General features: G+C 46.4%; 1 protein-coding gene across 1 annotated transcript; it reads right to left on the bottom strand.

The window, feature by feature from the left end:
- Positions 1-7039: 7039 nt before the first annotated feature.
- Positions 7040-13793, bottom strand: LOC147015210 (uncharacterized). The gene is made up of 2 exons (XM_085849771.1): positions 8923-13793; positions 7040-8644 (listed from the first exon to the last, which is right to left on the bottom strand). Exon 1 carries the CDS (start codon positions 13267-13269, stop codon positions 12355-12357), a length of 915 nt encoding a protein of 304 aa, XP_085705897.1. The 5' UTR covers positions 13270-13793; the 3' UTR covers positions 7040-8644; positions 8923-12354.
- Between the last annotated feature and the right edge of the window lie 5724 nt (positions 13794-19517).

The following is a 19517-nucleotide window of genomic DNA, read 5'->3' on the forward strand; positions in this document are numbered from 1 at the left end:
GTCTTCATCTGTGCCAATGTGTGAAGAGCTGCCCTTACTCTGTTGACTGAGTTCATGTTCCTCGTAGTCGTTCACAGCATCTTCTCATTCCGCAGAATTTTCAGCCATCCAGCCTTCATCTTGGAACCTTTGTTCATTGTCATTTCAATCCAGAGGTCTCGAGGCAAACACAAATATGGCCTGCCAGTCATTGATTGTGCAAACAATCCATCTCGTAGGTATCTGGCCTTTTCCTCAGGAAGACTACTTACTTCAAGCCAGAATTCCACAAGCCAGCGAGCATATACCGGTCATTGTCGTAGATATTTTGCCATGGCATCATCATTCGCAATGAAGCCTTGAATTCATCCCAGTTCCTTGTTTTCACTGCATGGATATTCAGCATCAGAACTTCCACCATGGACATGAAACTCAACCAATACTTAACCATGGAACTGTTAGATGACTCGGCGCTCTGGAACACTTGTTCCATGGAGGACACAATATTCCAACTCTGAGTAGACTTCCTGCTTTTGCTCTGGAGTTGTGGAGGATTCCTGAAGTATGGCAATCTTCTCCTTTGTATTTTCAGACAGGGACACCCCATCCTGCATGCCTTCTCTGATCATCCATCGACTCAGAGCTTCATACATCAACCGAAGACATCTGATGTTACGTTTGTAGTGTTTCCCACGGAGTGCCTTCTCTACTGAACCTTCAGCAATGGCCTGTGCAGCAACCAGTATGTCAGACAAGCCAGAACCATCAAACCGTTTAAAAAATGGCAGACGTGAATGAGCACTGTGTGTGGAAAGGCCCAAGAAATGGCACAATGTCTTTGAAGGCTTCAGGATTTTCATTACTCAGTTGCACCATAAGTGCATAAACTGGTTGATCACCAACTAGCAAAAGAAAGGGCATTATTTTTTTCTCAGCTGCAGCAACCATCCTGCACATCACTTCGTGGACTACAGATTTGTGTGGAGGCTTCGGAAATGTTAAGAAATAGTATGGTTTGCTCTTTTTCACATGTTGCTACACAGTAACCTGAAACCCACCAAATGCACCAGTTATTTGTTCATCAGCAGGCATGTTTGCTTGGTCATCTGCACGATGCACCAAAGCATGGATGACACCCCTCTGTCTCTGTACATCTGTGTTCTGACAACAAATATCAATCTCTGGACGAGGAGCTGGTTGTCCGCGTTTCACTGTTTTATAGGGCTGAACAACATGTTGCTCCAGGCACAAACGTTTCAGGTCTTGTGAACTTGTGGGCAGTGGTCGCATGTCTCTTTCTGCATCTGGTAGAGTTACTTCCAGGTTCTGAGGTTGCACAAACATAACATTGGTGCGGTGTGACGTATCAGCGCCTGTCAGTGTGTCTTCACAGAAGTCGTCATTGTCAAGAATGCCAATTCCAGGAATATTCTCTGCAAGCTCTACTGGACATACATCATTTTTTTTCAAGGTCATGCTTTGCCCATGAATCATAAAGTTGAAGAACAGATTTATAGCTGATTCCGAGGAGAACTTTTTGACGATGTCCAGAATCTCTCGACTTTGGGTCAGTCCATGCAGTGTCACTGACAGCTGTGTTTGAAATGCAGAGCTTTTTCCTGTGATGTATGACAAAAGCAGCGAGGCAAATGCATGAACCACAGGATCTCTGCTGCTTTCTTCAAAGTTCTGCTTCTGTGGGGTTTTCAACCATGTCAGAAACTTCAAAAGCATGTCATTTGGGGCCTGTGGTGTCTCCAATTCCTCGACACTTTGTGGCCATGCCATTTCAGGAATACTAGCAAGAGCATCTTTCATGCGTCTGGCAACATTGTTGAGCAGCTGATCATCACTGACACCCAATGAATAAATGGCAACTTCAGTGGAGCTGTCACCAGCTGATGTATCATATACGAGTGTACTTTCATTTTTTCGATGGCAGTCATGAAAGCCAATGTTTTCACCAAATCCTTTCTGAAGCATTTCCTTGATGTTGCTTGACTTCTTGCCACTGGGGTCAAAACCAAAGTTTCTCAGTAAGGCCTTATAATCAGACAGCAGACTCTGTTGAGTTCGCAACTCATGCTCTTCGAACACAACCAAGCGTACATGTTTGAAGAACATCTCTCGTACTTCAGAAAGACGAATATCTTGTACATGGAGCTGACCATCTTCACTGCTTTTTGATGGCGACACGTACTTCTTCCAGCAGGACCGGTGATAGCGGATTTCTGCTGCAAAGGGATCTGGTATTGCATCCATATATAATCGTTAAGATGCGATCACGCATCCTGATGTCTTGGAGGTACACTGTATGAGCCTTGAATGCATATCAGGCATCCATCGTTTGCATAATATGCCATCTGTCCCTGGTGGGGTGTTTTTCATCTTCCGGCTTCATGCACCATACGCAACAGTTTTTGTCATGTATCACCCCACTTGCTGCTCGAGATTGTCTCTGGGGTCGTTCCTCAGAACAGCGAGCAGAACATCTACTTTGTTCTTGGAGTATCTCCCCAGCTGCCAAACCTTTGTCTCGTCTCTTCATTGCCAGCTGTATATGACGTTGACCAGAAAATGTAATCTTGCTAATTTTATGAGAGAACATGTTTTGTGGTCCAGCATCCCAATTCATGGTGTCGTATACTGTTCCAAACCTATCTGGATGATGCCATTGCTGTGCAAAAGTCTTCAGATTGTCCCATGATTCAGGGGTAGTATTGGATTTGTTTTCATCACAATGCTCACCACAGAGGATGCACTTGTGGCTTTCTTCACTCTCCTCATGTCTCCTTTTTTTACCTTTTCCCTTGGACGACATGGCTACGACTCATTCAAGGATCTCTGTAATAAAATGAAAGTGTGTTAAAACATAGTAACATTGCAGTTTACTTAAAACCTCTGCATCTTAACTATTCAGGGTGTCTTCCTGGTCTTCTTCGTTGCAGTCAGCTTGCGGCTGTCGAGGATTTTTCTGCAAAAATTATTTAAAAATCTTTTTTAAAATTCTAATTCTTACACTTTTAAAGATATTATGCTGATAAATGAAATATTTGACCTTAAAACATATGTTTAGACCCAAAAATCATAAAAATCGGACATGGAGAACCAAAGATTTTTTTTTAATATTCTGGAAGCCGTGTGGCGGCCATTTTGAATTTTCGAGTCTGGACTAGTCAGCCCACATTTTCACGAGGTTCACCCCAGCTCATTTTAATCGGCACCTTCAAATTGACTTCAATCAACCTTCAAACCTTGGTCCCGGAAAAACGGTCACGAGACCCGATTGTGGGAACTCTACTATTGGGTGTGTGACGAAGACAAACTGATTAGATTTTGGGAAGATCCAGATCCCGATCCGACTACAATAATTTTTTTCAGTGTTTCTTCACCATTGAGAGATCGGGCCAAACACGTTATATAGTACGATACCTCAAAAAGTTTGGACGGATTCGGATGAAACTTGGTAGACACGTTGGGTGTGTCACAGGGAAGAACTGATTCAATATTGGTGAAGATCTGGATCCGGATCTGATAATTTTTTAAGTGATTCTTCACCATTGAGAGATCGGGCCAAACCGATATCGAGCACGACATCGCAAAAAGTTGTGGACGGATTCGGACGAAACTTGGTGGACAGGTTAGGTGTGTGACCACGACAAATTGCTTCAATTTTGGTGAAGATCCAAATCCGGATCTGACTCCTGGAATGTTTTAAGTGATTCTTCGCCATTGAGAGATCGGGCCAAAAATCGATATAGTACTGTATAGCATGATATTTGAAAAATGTATTGGGTCCGATATGTTCTCGTGGGTCAGGGATGACGTGGTGGTATGCGCTGTATCGAGTGCCCGTCCAGTTCCACTGTGTAATCAAAACGGCAATCGAAACCAACGAAAACTGTTATTCTTTAATAGTACCAACAGGAGGAGCTGCATCTCAGAACACTCCATCTTTCATGATCTGAGATGTACTCTACCCTTGACAGAGCGTTTGTGCTGCCAAAACAGTTTATTGGCAAGGATTATGCTGGGAGAACATAAATCCAGCTGACCTATCTGCATTTAGATCATGGATGTTAAAGAACCCAGAGTGGCAAAACAAAAAAACATATTTGTGCCAGTGCATCATGGCTCGGCCTCACTCCGAGCATGCAGTAATAAATGAAGGATGTGTCAACACAGTGCTTGCACAATGCCAATGTATGCAAGCACTGGGAACAAGACAGTTTCCCTTTAATGCACCATCAACTCAAAAACAACTAAAGTGGAAAATAGGACGAGACTGAGTGAGCGAGGCAATTCCATAGATGAGAGAAAATGGGGTCAAGGGAGTGGTAGTGAGTAGAAAGCCTCGACTTTGAGAGGGTAACAAAAATAAGTCACTGGCAGAACATGGGATAGGATAGGGCTGGGGATTTAAAGTTTATTGCAGAAGAGATTAAAGTTGCAGAGGCCGACAAGTCCACCAACTTGTCTTTTCTGGGAAAGGTGAAGACCCTGTGCTTTGGCTTCCTGACTGCAGACCAATTACTCCCAGGGCCATGGAGTCCATCCCTTCCAAGATTGCAAAATGGTTTTGGTAGAATCCACCTTCCAACAGAATATATTCCATAACATATGGATAAACACATTATGAATTATTATGGTGATGATGACCAATGAAGGACTGCCTCTTTGAAGTGTTTATATTGGTGCCATCCAGTCATAAAGACCAGCTCGCCCATGATCGTGAAGCGAAAAGCGGGGTAAAGTGATCGGTCCCCTACATGCGTACGTATGTGCATTTTGTTATTCCATTTTCTCTGGAACCGATTGTCGGATTGACACGAATTTTCACCATAGGTGCAAATACTCATGTAAAATGTTGAAATGATAATTATTCGGTCATAGGTCACATGGTGTGGCTGCCATGTTGGGATAAAAGGAGGAACATTGGACCTCTTTCTCCGAAACCGCTCCATGGAAAAAATTGAAACTCTCAACATGTCAAGCGCTCCCTGTGCTGAATAAGTGATTTTTTTTAATGATGTCATCGGTGCCTTTGTGATGACGTCATAATTGTATACGTAGAACACTATATCCGTTCAACATGAAAAATTTTTGAGGGTCATCCAGGAATAATTTGGTCAACAGAAAAAAATGTAAAACACCATTGGTCATGTGGTTCTGGCAGCCATTGTTTTTTAAAAAAACTTCAAAAATCTCTGAAACGGCTGAACAGATTGAGTAGAAACTTTCGAGGTACAACCACCTATCCATGAGGAACAAAAAGTTCCCCACCTATGATGTCATTGGTCACATGGTTTGCAAGCGACATTGGACTTACCCGAAAACCTTTAAAAACCGTCTTCTGCAGAACGGCTTGACAGATCGAGGGGAAACTTCACACACACATTCCCACAGCCTTGGGGATACCAGGGTGTTCATGAATAATTGATAGGTCACATGGTTTGGTAGCCACATTGGATTGAAGGAAAAAAAAATTTTTAATTCTCTCTCGTGAACCGCTGTATCGATCATTGTGAAACTTCGAAATGATGATCTCGTAATGGTGGAGAATACACGTATGTTATAAATTTCAACCTGATCAGACGCATGGTCTTGCAGCCAGAATTCTTAAATTTTTTTGGAATCTGCATTCTTTTTTATTTTTTGGAAAAAGGCTCACTTGGCTGTGTTTGGATGGGTTTGAAGGTGGAGGAGTAGCAGTTGAAACCCGAGTCCTATCCAGGTTCCTCCTGATGACCTCATCTTTGCTTTTTCCTTGTTCAGGTTCCTTCTGATGACTCTAATGCAGTACATATTTTATTTGGTCATCCATTTGATTCGAATTTAAAATTACAAATTTGCCACCAGAAAAGTTGGCTCACACCAAGTCCTTTTCAAGACTGTGTGGGGAAAGTCGTCTATGAATATCATCTTTTGTTTTTGTTCTTCCTGTGAACCAGGCAAGGCAGCCAGGCAGGGTAAGGATGGGGTGGTACAAGAGGGGATTATTGACGTGTTTGCATCCCGTGTGCACCTTTTAAGACTTCCCCATAGCCTGAGATGGATCAAGAAGTGCTATGACACCAGTCAGCCTCTGTGATAGCAATGTGGTGGTAACTATGTACCGCATGAGTGGCACAGCCTGTCTGGGAGGAGGGATAATCAGGCATTGTAGGCAAAGCCATGGCAGAGGTGATAAAAGGGGTAGCTCAGGAGGATCAGGAGGGAGTGGAGCTGACAGCCTGTTGGAGTCAGAGCCGGGAATTAGGGCTTTTGCACGTGCTATTCACTTTCTTGTGTCTTCGCCCTTCCAGCTCTCTTGCCGCTCTTCATGCTATCTCCCTTGCCGGGCTGTTCTCTCTGACCACTCTTCAAGCACTCTTGCCGCTCTGCTCTACATTCTCTTTGCCCCAGTGGACAATTCGCCTCAATCCCTGGGGGAGGTGAAATTTCTAACGTTCATTTTAAGGGCTGCCACACACCAGCCAACGCAATGCAACAAGATTGTCAATGACAGCTTTTGAGAACGTGTAATGTTCGGCAATTGATGATCGTCGTCAACTTGTTTTTTCAGGTGCATCGGCTACAAGCCAAAAAATTGAACATGTTCAATATTTACGACGAGTTATTGGCAGCAATCGAACATCACCGTGTTGTGTGCGGAAGCCTCTGATAATCGCCGACGCGGCGCAATGTATTGACCAATTACAATTCAGCGTTCAGTAGCTTCTGGCTGGAGTATTTTTGTGGGCCGGGGTCCAGTGGCGATAAACGACCACGAGGTGGAGCAGTAGAGCTGTCTCCCACCGAACACCCGGAATTTAGCTCGTGACTCTCGGACAACTCCGAAAGGTCACAGGTCACTTAAAGACCGTGATCGCCAATTCTCTGGACACCAACGGACTCTGTCGAACAGGGGCGCTCTCGCGACCTCGGTCCAGTGTAACCGAGCGGAATTGCCAGAGTCCATCAGACCCAATGACAACTTACGGTACCAACGGCCTCACTATTTCTCAAGCCCGCACCGTGCTGGGTCAATGGTAGAAACGACAGGCAACGAACTGGAACATTTAACAATTGGGGGTTTATTTATAAGGGAGGGAGACACAGAGCAGCGTTATCCGAATAAAAGAAATGCAAATAATGTACGACAAAAAGAAAACGCTTAAGCAATTCTACTTAAGGACAGGGCCCACTCAGACACACACACGCACCCCAAAAGAAATGGATCTCAATGGTCTTTATTTAGTCCGGCCGCCGAGGAGGATAGTTCAGCTGGGGGACCGGGGCCTACGCTTGCACCTGTCCGCCTCGTGCAGTCTGGTCGAGCTTGTCCGGTGGCGGGACTCGAACCCACCTCCACAACGCAGCACCAAGCACCAGGAACGAGGGAAAGAGCGCCAGACGCCAGCCAGCATGAAGGCGGACGAGTGAGAGATGACGAGCCGACCAGCGATCGAGCCCGAAACAGGTTCCTTGATCAGGCCACACCAGGCGAGGCAGACGCGCACAGCCAGAAAGAACGCGCCGATCACTCCGCCTCTCTTGAGGTCCGAGGGATTTCTTTTCTCGCCCTCGCCTCCTGATTGGACGGTGGCATTGCGCGATTCGCTGGCCGTCCCTCATTGGACAGGCCCACGGGAGGCGGGGCAACTCCCACCTTTCTGGGGTGGAGTCGGAGCTGAGGCGATTGTAGCTCCACCTACCTCCTCACCTCACAGGTCTGGCTTTGGTAAAAGAACCCAGCTCTATTCGTTTCTCAGACAAAGGAATGTGGGTTGACCATTTGGGGGCAGGCCTGTGCCAATGATGGACTACCTGACAGCATTTTCAAGCGATGACCATTTTAACCTAAACAAAGGCCCAAGATTGGAATGCTTCGGAGAACCTCAGTAACGTTTTCCTCGGGTTGCTTTTCCTGAAATAACACAGCCTACGTCTTTAGAGGGCATCTGGTGGATTGACTTGCTGGGACACCGTGCCACTGAAAGACAGAGAGTTTTACAGAGTACTTTAAAAGTGGGTTCGACTTCCGCCATCTAACTAATATATATGTATAAAGTATGGATCGGATGTGACCATAACATCGCACTCCTCACAATCCCTCCTTGGTCACATCTGACCATAATTTGCCATTTCCCCAAGCTCACCGAATAGGTGGGCCTCCATTTGACAGCTGAGTTGACCATCCCTTGGCTCCACCACCCCCAAACGGTATTTGCAAATGCCGTGAACAGCCAATGACAACCTCCAAATGAGAAGACCCCGACTACTGGTGGCCCAGTTTAGCATCTGTCCTTCTTGCTGCCACATGCCTCACATCAAATTGTCGTAAATTTTCCTCATTCATATGATTGTGTTGGTAATTTCACAACATGCTAATTGCCCCAATATGATTTTGATAATTCTACAAACACTAATTGTAACAATATTATTTCGATAATTCTACAAAACACTCATGGCAACAATATTATTTCGGTAAGTCTACTTGACACGACTTGCAACAATATTCATGAGGTAACCCTGCTAAAACACCACTTGCCACAATGCTTATTTCGATAATTATGCTTGACACTAATTGCAACAATACTTATCGACAATATGCAAATGTAATAATGGGTGAGCAGCACTGTGAGCACTCAAGGTGTGGTGTAAGCTCCTTTCTCAACTTGCGCTAGAAGACAAAAGAGGCTCCTGAGATGCATATTTACATATCAGGGTCGTACAAGTATTTTCCACACATGCCTTCACTATCTGGTATTGTCCATTTTCCACGATTATGCATATGCTAGTCAAAAAACTGCCACATCTGTCATAAACCTCCATCAGTATGTTACTTTAAGATTTCCTTTCTTTCTTGTTACAACTTCCTGTATCTTCGTGTGTAGTGAGATGCGTGAGTCCATGTTTGGCTTACCTTTTCACTTGAGTTCGTTGAGTAATCAGTAATACCTGGAAGAGTCTTCCCCAGGGCGCCCCTCCGCCAGAGCACCTTGTTGGCCCCTCAGCTGGTGGGGGTCGGGTCTGATTGTGGCCCCATACGGAGGTCCTGGGGGTCTTCCTCCCTGAGTTCGCTGTTAATTATTATGATGGCCTGGTTGAGGGGTGAGGCTTCACAGCATTTCTTTGGACAAATGGAAATGAGAATCTTAATCAGAAATACTCCAAAAATCACCACCACAATGATTAGAAGAGCTGACCCCATCAAGTGCAGCAACCAACCTCCCCAGCCCTGAAATATGGATCTGCACCACTCATAGCCCTCCTCGTGATCCGTTCGTCTGCGAGTGAGGGCGTTTGCAACTTTTTGCAGTCGGGCCACCGCCCGGTTAGTTATGTCAGTAGGATCCGGAATCCAGACGCAACATTCTCCGTCAATCATCCCGCACACCCCTCCTTGCTCCGCCAAAAGCATATCTAAAGCTTCTCTGTTCTGCATTGCCATGGCACGCATTGATACTAACATATCCGATAATTCCGTACTGTAAGCCATGGATACATTGGCTACATATTCCAAGGCTAACGAAAGTTTATCTATCCTATCGCAATTCATGACCATACCAGCTCCCGGAACCATACAAACCCAACAGTCACTACGATTTTGGATGTTGACTCTCTCGGTAGCTAAAGCCACAAAGGTGTTTGGAGGTTTTACCAGAGATTCCTTGCTGCGCACCACAAAGAACATTGTGGCGCTTTTATGATGTCCCTTGATTGAACAAGTATAATCCAGACGGGTATTATCGGGGACCAGTGGGATTCAAGTAATTAAAGATGCGTGTTGACCCCATGCGAATCCCGCTTTTCTGCCATGTCCCCGGTGTTTTGTTTTTCTTGTTGCTCCTACCTGCCAAGCCACTCTGACTGTTTCTCCTATTGCTGTATCCTCCTTGAGGGTTTTCCAATAAGACCAATTAACTATTGTTATCTCTTCGTTCTGTTCCACCAGATCATAAGTTCCATTGGCTTGAATGCATGGCAACTCTATGAGTTGTTGTGGTTGGATGAGTTATGGGATTATCCCATGGTCTCCCGTATTCCTTCGGGGAATGAGGAACGAAAAAGTCTTACCCTGTCCTTCTGAAAATACCTTTATGTTATCTAACTCTGTATTATACGTTTTTCCAAAAGCTGCGTATTTATCTTCTGCCGTTCTTTCTTCATCCGCTTCCCTCCTATGTCGTTGCTGTGTTGCTCCTCGTTCCTTTCCGTTCCCTCCTTTACTGCGGAGGTGTGTACGGTCTCTTCGGCTTGAGTGTGTTCGTCCGTTGCCTAGTGACAGGGCCCAGCTGCAAAGGAGTAGTGTCAGTGCCAGGAGACGCATGTTGGATCGTCAAGGGTTCTGCCGCTGGCCCCGGTGCTCCAAGGTCTCTGTTCCCTGGTCCTCCCGGTTCCACGTTCGGCAGGGTGTCTGAGTCCTCCTGTCGTGAGCCTCTCACCACTCCGTCTCTTTGTTTTGCCGGGCCGGCTCCTTCCTGGTTTGGTGGCGGTGTAGGGTGCCTTTTTACAGTGCGAGTGGTGTATTCGTGCACTCTTCCCTCCCACTTTGACGGCGGAGGGCGTTGTCAAAAGTACAGTGTAAGGTTCCGTCCACTTTGGTTGTAGGGCGTTTTTCTTCAGGAACTCTTTCACCCAAATCCGATCAGTGGGTTGAAGATCATGCAAAGAAACTCCAGCTGGTATCGGTAGCGCTTCTTGCACCTGTGAGTAAAAAAATCCTGATGGTAACAGTTAGCATCTTACAATCATTCCATCATTCCTGCAAGACCAGTCCCCATCTTCCCATATCTGGGGGAGCAGAGGCCGGAAACTGCATCGGGCGTCCTGTTATTATTTTGTGGGGCGAGAGCCCCCTTGTGGCATTGATTGTTGTAATGCCCAAGCCCTCGGCTCCTTTACGCATTAATTTTGCCGTGAAGGACCCTCCTTGGTCCGATGACAATCGTGTTGGAATCCCAAATTGCGGAATTACTTCCTGCAAGGCAGTCTGGCCTTCGGTTCTTCCACCAGCACTTGTTCACTCATATGTGCTTCCTCCCTCGTCACCGGTTGGCAGTAGGGAGGCTGGATTCATTGGCAAACATCTTTCGATTGTGGGTGGGTGGCGTGGGGTCGGGTAGGGTAGAGTCCCTTTATAGAGAGAGTAGCGACAACTAACGATTTGATGCCATTTTGAGTCCATTCAGTGCGGTGCACGTGCAGAGCCGCCGTATGGCGCGAGTGCATTGAACCGTGTATTCCATTATGTTCTCCATGTATGAGAGATGGGAATGGTCTTTTCCATGTTGATAATGAACAAATTATGTGAAGATGACAAAATAGAAGATTTATGACAACTAAGAGCCAGATGATAAAGAAGAAATTCACAGAGCTGGTTGTGATTTAACAGTCACAGACATTTAGAACCATGACAAATAAGGAATGAACTGGACAATTCCACGTGCTGCTTATTTCTGTGGTGTACTGATAGAAGATGCTTAGCAGGCAGACACGAGCGGGGGGAAAAGTCGAGCCGGGCTGTGTTTCACAAGCGCGAGCGCGGGCGTACTTTGCCCGCGGCTCCACTTTATTACGTATGCAGCACACGCACAAGCCGGGCGACGACAGCATCACTACAACGCCTCAAGCGGCGCGCACACCTTATATCCCTTACAGACCCGATGACCACGCCGACCCCTCCTCCCATCATCATGCATCATCATCATGCCCCGCCCTGCATGCCCGCAGGCTACACCACACTCCTCCCTCCTAAAACTATGATTATTAAATGATCACCATCATAATAAGCATAAACAACACGAAGGACTACGGTATAATAGTCGACAAGGCACAAAAAATGAAAACAGCGAAGTATAACAGCACACCACATCATATAATGCGTGAAAGCGAGCTAATGGAGCTGCCACGGCCAGATTCCGAAGACACAGCACCTCCCAAACTCTGGCCGCGTTACTGATATGAAGCAGCAAGGCGAAAAGCACAGCAGCCCTACACAGCGGAAACGCCCCCAGGCGGCTCATGCTGACATGGCCCTCGGCGAGGCCGTGGCGATCTCCCGAGCAAACCTCCCCCGGCACCATCAAACGCCTCCGGCCCACTCCCCCCAGGCAGACCCGACGTAGATAAACATTCCGAGGCCGGAAGCCCGCTGTCTGGAAGCCGTGTCGCCAGCGCCAGCCTCGATCGACCTTGGCTGGGGGCGCTGAACAGCGCCGCTGGCTGGACGCACTCAATGCTCCAAAACAACCCACGCACCACAATCAGTTGAGACGCCAACGCCCGTCTAAACGGCCTTGAGTGAACACAGAGAGCTGCGCCCGCAACCAGAGGTGGGGGTAACGCCGACCAGCGCACCAGTCCTGGCTCCGAGTCGATCTCCGAGACCTACACGGCAGCGAGACGGTAGCAATTCCATTTAAACCACACTTCAATCATAGGCTCGTTATAAATCACTACGAACATCATTCGAACCATTGCAAACTCATTTTTCCGTACAGCGCGTTCTTTTGATAAAATTCCAGCACATGACAAAGCAACTACCCGCGGCCCGGGACAATGGAAGGCCAACCCAACCTTTTTATTCGCCACAACCGCTCCCAAAGCCACCACATCACATTGATCATAATACAAATCCCATTGATTGATCTCCGTCAAACCCACTCTCACACGGGAACTGCTGGCATTTATTTCAACAACGTTAAACTGCATCACGAGAGCAAGGAAAAACAAATATGCAATGAACAGCAACCCATAACCCTCATCACGAGTCCGTCTCTTGGTTGTCGACTCGATGTTGTGACTCGCGACTTCCTTTAACGCCACGGGCTCACCGCAACCTGTTGAAGCTGCCCGAACAACACCGGCGCGCATTGCCTCACGAACGCTGCCGAAGCGCGGGAACTCATCGCGAGAGCTGATACGGCTCTCGCCGCTCCTGAACCGTACATCACCGCCGCAGGCAGCAACGAACGGCCGCTCCCGTTGCATCGACGCGGCTCCCGCCACCAGAACCTCGCCCTCGGTACTCGACGAAGGCATCGAAGAGAGCACCGGCACACCTGGAGGTACGAACCGGAGATCCAGCCCGAGGTGCGCCAGCCAGTCCCGACCCAAAATGACGGGCCCCTCCCCTCGCCCCGCAAACACCGTGAGTAGGGCGCTTCGCCCCCGGTAGAGCACCGAGACGTCGGGCGCTGCAAGCGGCGTAACCGCTTCGCCGGTGTACGCGCGCGCACACCTTATATCCCTTACAGACCCGATGACCACGCCGACCCCTCCTCCCATCATCATGCCCATCATGCATCATCATCATGCCCCGCCCTGCATGCCCGCAGGCTACACCACACTTTCAGCCTCATTTTAATTTCAGGGAGGCGAGAGCGAGACTCGAACTCACCTCCCTGTTTATCCATGTACATGTACAATACAATGTTAAGTTATCTTTGTATTTCTGCAGTTGTTTGACCTTGTTTATCGTGTGTGGGAATATATTTGTGTTTGTTTAATTTTCATATTTAAATCATTAATCTAAACTTTGCTGCATGTTGCCGATCATATATTCATCCCACCAAAAATAGATTAGCCCACCCACCCGGCCTCCTCACTCTCTCACTCTCTCACTCTCACCCTCTCATTCTCTCACTCTCACCCTCTCATTCTCTCACTCTCACCCTCTCACATACATATACAAATTACATATTTACAATCTCACACATAGACGCATGTACTAATGCACACACATACAAAATATAAATTGAAAGTCACACATACAAACACAAGTTAATGTCCTCACACATTCAAATCAACAGAGACAAATACATACATTCAATGCACCCCCCCCCCCCCTCGAAGATAAAAGCCAGTCCCGACCATGTAATGCTACACTCAGAAGTTAGATGGGCTCCGTTCTATGCTTCTATGGGGTGTCGACCTGTTTAGTATCCTGAGATCTGGCAGTCTACACCCACACCAATAGATTTTGAATCTTTGGTATAACCTACTCTTAAAAGCTAGGCTTATGGTTTAGGGTTAGGGTCAGAATTGGGGTTAGTGTTGACCCTAACTCTGCCTTTGAAGAGTGGGCCGTGTTAGTCCGTGGGCCGAGTTAGCCCGGATCCGTTCTCCGTTCATTCGTCTTTGTTTTGACTTTAGTTTGACTTTGACTTTGAGTCTGAGTCTGACTTTGGAGACATGATCTGGAGTCTCGACCCTATATTAATTGATCTCGCTCGAAGACTCTAACTCAAACTTAATTTTAAATAAAGATGCCTTCCCCTTCAAGTGCGAATTAATCCACGAGCAATGGATAACAAGCCTGGAAAGCCAAAGCAAAGGCCAGTCTCACTCGCAGCACACAAGTATACTCATTTGGGACCATTACCACCATCACACTGACCTGGCAGAGAACTGACCAAGAAGTTGCTTTCCATCCAACACGACTGACTCTGTTCTGCCAGATTTTCCGTCTTTTAGCATCTGATGAAAATCGACATCTTGAATCCCTTCTCAGTTCTATTTGTGCACCCAGAGGCGCAACAACCTGTCATTTTGTGGTAAAATCGATGTAAAACACGAATGAGAACGCTGCGTACAGCGGGAACGTTAAAACGCTGACCGATGTGCGTCCGATCCTGTTCGCGATGGACTCAAAATGGCTCCACGCAATCACGTGACGAGATTTTTCCGGACCCTCCATGTCACTACTCTCTCGAGAAAGGGACTCTCGGGTAGGGTGGGATAGGGTAGTAGGGTGGGATAGGGTAGTAGGGTGGGATAGGGTAGTAGGGTGGGATAGAGTAGTAGAGTGGGGTTGGGTAGTAGGGTGGGATAGGGTAGTAGAGTGGGGTTGGGTAGTAGGGTGGGATAGGGTAGTAGAGTGGGGTTGGGTAGTAGGGTGGGATAGGGTAGTAGGGTAGGATAGGGCAGTAGGGCGGGATAGGGTAGTAGGGTGGGATAGGGTAGTAGAGTGGGGTTAGGTAGTAGGGTGGGATAGGGTAGTAGAGTGGGATTGGGTAGTGGGGTGGGATAGGGTAGTGGATTTGGTAGTAGGGTGGGATAGGGTAGTAGGATGGGGTTGGGTAGTAGGGTGGGGTTGGGTCGTAGGGTGGGATAGGGTAGTTGGGTCGGGTTGGGTGGCGGCTCGAGCTGCCCGGGTCCTGAGTTCAATCCCCGTCGGCCGCTGAATTAATACACGAGGGAGTTGACTCAGTTTGCCATCCCTCCCAAGGCCGGCGAAATGAGTACGAGCTCCAGCGCGTCCACCGGTAGAGGGGCACTGCATCATCGACACAGTCGCGCTTCTAACCACCACACTTTGTACAACTCCAGACACCCGAGATCATCGGTCTATCTCCCGCCCGAGAGAGCTTGCCTGAGATCATGCATCATGCCTAAATCGTAGAGATCTACATATTATGTTTGTATTCGACTTCATAAATTACACGGCACTTTTTTTTTGGCACGGTCGATTCAGCACGGCCCGGATGTCCACCCGGTTTAGCTGGAAACCTTTGCTCTGGCACTCAAGCGAGTCATCACCGGCACAACGATCGAGGATCAACCACAATTCCCTCCAATCGTGTCGATCTTCACCACACATTAACTCACTCATTCTTAGTTCATTCACACCAATTCATTATACCGTTGCGATTCTCAAAAAATATAGTTTCCTTTATTCATTCATTACCGTGCACTTGTAATGAATGAGATGAAAACCAACCAATTTTATGAGCCTCGACCCCGTTCCCAACAAACGTAAATTTCCTTGGTCGACCATTCATTTCCTCTTTGCCGACTTGAGTCGGATACTCAAAACTTCATGTGATGTTCGGCCGGAAGTGACGTTTCACAACCAACAACCGTCAATCAACATATATTATCGTATCCAGAATCATACCGGAAGCGGAAAAGCCTTTATTGACGCGGAGACAATTCACTCGTGTCTGACAAAAAAATGCGTCCGATAAACCACAACAACAACAACAACAACACAATTACAAGTCAGAATAATACGTCACTTCCCGATCCATTCACCGTGTTGTCTTCTTCTTCCTCTATTTTGTTCCCCAGCTGTACATATCAATCCGATGTCCGTTCGAGTTGCCCCAAAACGATCATACATGCATCATCATTTTTATTATTATTATTATTATTATTAATACCAGGTATTCAAATGGTACATCCGAGGAGACCATCCATTTATCATGTATTTATCAACGTACAGTGTTCACAGCCAAGACAGTAGAAAGAGTTCATTCAACAGTGCGCTGAGTCGACGCGATGACGTCATCACGCACACGTTCGAGCTTTGTTCGTCTCATTGACTCGCCGACTTGACCGCGAACGATCACGTGACAAATATCCCAACAATATGTTTAAAACGTTCGTTTCTCATCGGAATTTTTATAGAGCCTTATAAAGGGCGTCTCAAAACCTTGTAAAATGTTCTCATTTATCTCTTAAACCCTCACAATAAGCCGTCCCTCGATGGACCAATTCTCGTGCTTTTGTCCTGCCTGCGAGATCCGCAGCGTCACGTGACTCGCACACGTCACCGTCCTGAGTGCTTGATATATTTTCCTCTTTAAGAGTGGGTTTCACATGGGATTTGCTTTTTCATACACAGAGACCTCACGTGCCTGCTTCACACTCAAGCTTAGTGCAGATTTCATTTTAAATTCCAGTCTTGCTTGGAAACCACAATCCAAATGTGTTCAAAACACACACACACACACACACACACACACACACACACACACACACACACACACACACAAAGACACACACACACACACACAGACACATAGACACACACACACACACATAGACACACACACATAGACACACACACACACACACATAGACACACACACACATAGACACACACACACACACACATAGACACACACACATAGACACACACACACACACACAGACACACACACAGACACACACACAGACACAAGTTCCAGGTTGAAACACTCAACTTGCGTCTAACACAAACTCAACCTTTCCAACCACATTCTATCTTATGTTCTTACCTTATCACCTCCCTGAAAGCTTCAAATCGTTTCTCCATTTCTTGCACGGAACCGGGGTCCCGTTCTTACCAACAGCCTTAAAGCCTAAATCCAGGACTTTAACCGATCTGTCTCTCACACCCCAACTCAGAAAACGGGACTCGAACCTATTTTCTCCTTATTTCACGTGGATATCTATTATCCTCTTCACACAACAACCTTCACGTGGCCGTACTCCCCTTCCACAGAATACAGGACTCGAACCTGTCTCTCCTTATTTCACGTAGATATCCTCATCCTCCACCTTTCCCAGTCAACAAATTCAGCCTATCAGCCCCTGTGGTCCTTCAATCAACCCACATCTGACCCTCCTCATATGTTTACCGTTATTAGTTCGTCCCCTCAGCAGGCCCTGGAGCTGCGTTCAACGGAACTCTCTCCGCCAGGTGTGCAGTTCTTACCTAAACTAGGGCTGTCCTTTTGCAGGAGCCCGACGTGTTGCGCACCACGCACCAATTAGCTGAGACCCTTGTAAGTGCTGGACACCAAGCGGAGCTCCTCTGATCCACAGTTTCAGAGTCCTGTGAGGTCCCGTATCTGGGTCGCCAATTGTGAAGACTCCATTCTCCGGCCCGGTATGAAGAGAATCAACAGAAGAGGATTCACCAAAATGCAGCTTTATTGAAGGACCACACGCCAGCGGAGTTGGTGTTGGCAGCCCAACCGACAATAGAGAGCTCCCTAAACCAAACTGAGTTTTACATTCACAAACACTCCTTTATATACAATCTATCTCTAATTCCAATCTATGTCTGGTTATATTCTAACCTAGTTGGTGTGACAAGAACAATCTATCTCAAATTCCAATCTATATCTGGTTATATTCTAACCCGAGTTGGTGTGACAAGAGCTCTTATTTTATGGCCTCACAGTCGTCCATCTCCCACGTCCAAAAGTGTTGTCACTGTGGGATGGTTGCAGGACAAACAGAAATCCCTTTTCAGTTCCGATAAATCCAAAGAGGAAAACAGGTCTGGCTTTGGGAAAAGAACCCAGCTCTATTCGTTTCTCAGACAAAGGAATGTGGGTTGACCATTAGGGGGCAGCCCTGTGCCAATGATGGACTTCCTGACAGCATTTTCAGGCTCTGACCATTTTAACCTAAACAAAGGCCCAAGATTGGAATGCTTAGGAGAACCGAGGTAACGTTTTCCTCGGGTTGCTTTCACTGAAATAACACAGCCTACGTCTTTAGGGGGCATCTGGTGGATTGACTTGATGGGACACCGTGCCACGAAAAGACCGAGTTTTACAGAGTATTTTAAAAGTGGGTTCGAATCCCTACATCTAACTAATATATATGTATTAAGTATGGATCGGAAGTGACCATAACATAGCACTCCTCACAAGTGATAAATGTCAAACTCCCCATGGGGTATATAGGGTGAGAATGATGACATAATCAACGAAGTGGTCTTCCACCCATGATAAGTTGAATATAAATCCTTATTTGAAAAATCTGAAATGTCATTCATCTGGTGAATAATTCAATCTATGAGGTCATCAGTCACGTGGTCTGGCAGCCATATTCGATTGAAAATAAAAACGCAAAAAATCTCCTCCAGAACCGCTGAACAGATCGATGTGAAACTTCATACAAATGATTGACGAGCCATGGGGAATATAGTTTGAATTATTTTCATATTCATCTTGATTGATGCAATTTAGCTTTAATGTGCACAAAAGTGGTCATTAAATATCCTCATAATCAATAGTTAAAGCTGCAGATAATGGCAATGTAAGCACTATAAATGGAAGGGGGGGGAGGGTTGCATGTTTTTTGTGGAGTTCTACTGGAGCTTTCTGATGTGGAATGTGATGCACCAAAATTATCGTCATGACCTCCTGAGTTGATGAGACTCATTAACTACAAAGAACCCAGAAGAATTCCCATATTTTAAATGCACGCCATGTTAAGGTGTATAGAGCAGCTCAATAGGTCCTTCCACGGCATGGCATTTTAATTACAAAAAGAATGATAACATTTAAACAAAACATATATTAATTAATACTCATCATATTCACGATAATAATCATAGTGGTTGTTCCATTTGGCAGTAATAATAATAATAATAATAATAATAACAATAAAAAACATATAATCTCCACCCTGACCCAAACTCATTTGGGCTTTTTTTTTTTTTTTTTTTGTATACCTTGGTCGAGGCTCGTATGAGAGCTAACACACAACTCACAGCAAGGAGGCATGAGACAAGAGGGGCGGGAGTGGAAGGGACAAAACATTGGGGAACAGACACAGGTTAAATGTGGAAGGGAGAGGGATGGGGATGGGACGGGGAACATGGCGAGGAGAAGATGGACATTACAGGGACTTTCAGGAAGGAAAGCAGGAGAATTGAAGGAAGTGGGCTTGGGTGGATTATCGGGGGAAGAAAAGATCGAGGATTTGGATGGCGGAAGATAAGAGGTGGTGGTGAACAGCTGTTTTGAAAGCCTGGAGGGAAGAAT

This window comes from Eptatretus burgeri, chromosome 12, assembly GCF_056783735.1.
Source record: "Eptatretus burgeri isolate ZD-2024b chromosome 12, Ebu_testis_v1, whole genome shotgun sequence".
NCBI classification, from domain to species: domain Eukaryota; kingdom Metazoa; phylum Chordata; class Myxini; order Myxiniformes; family Myxinidae; genus Eptatretus; species Eptatretus burgeri.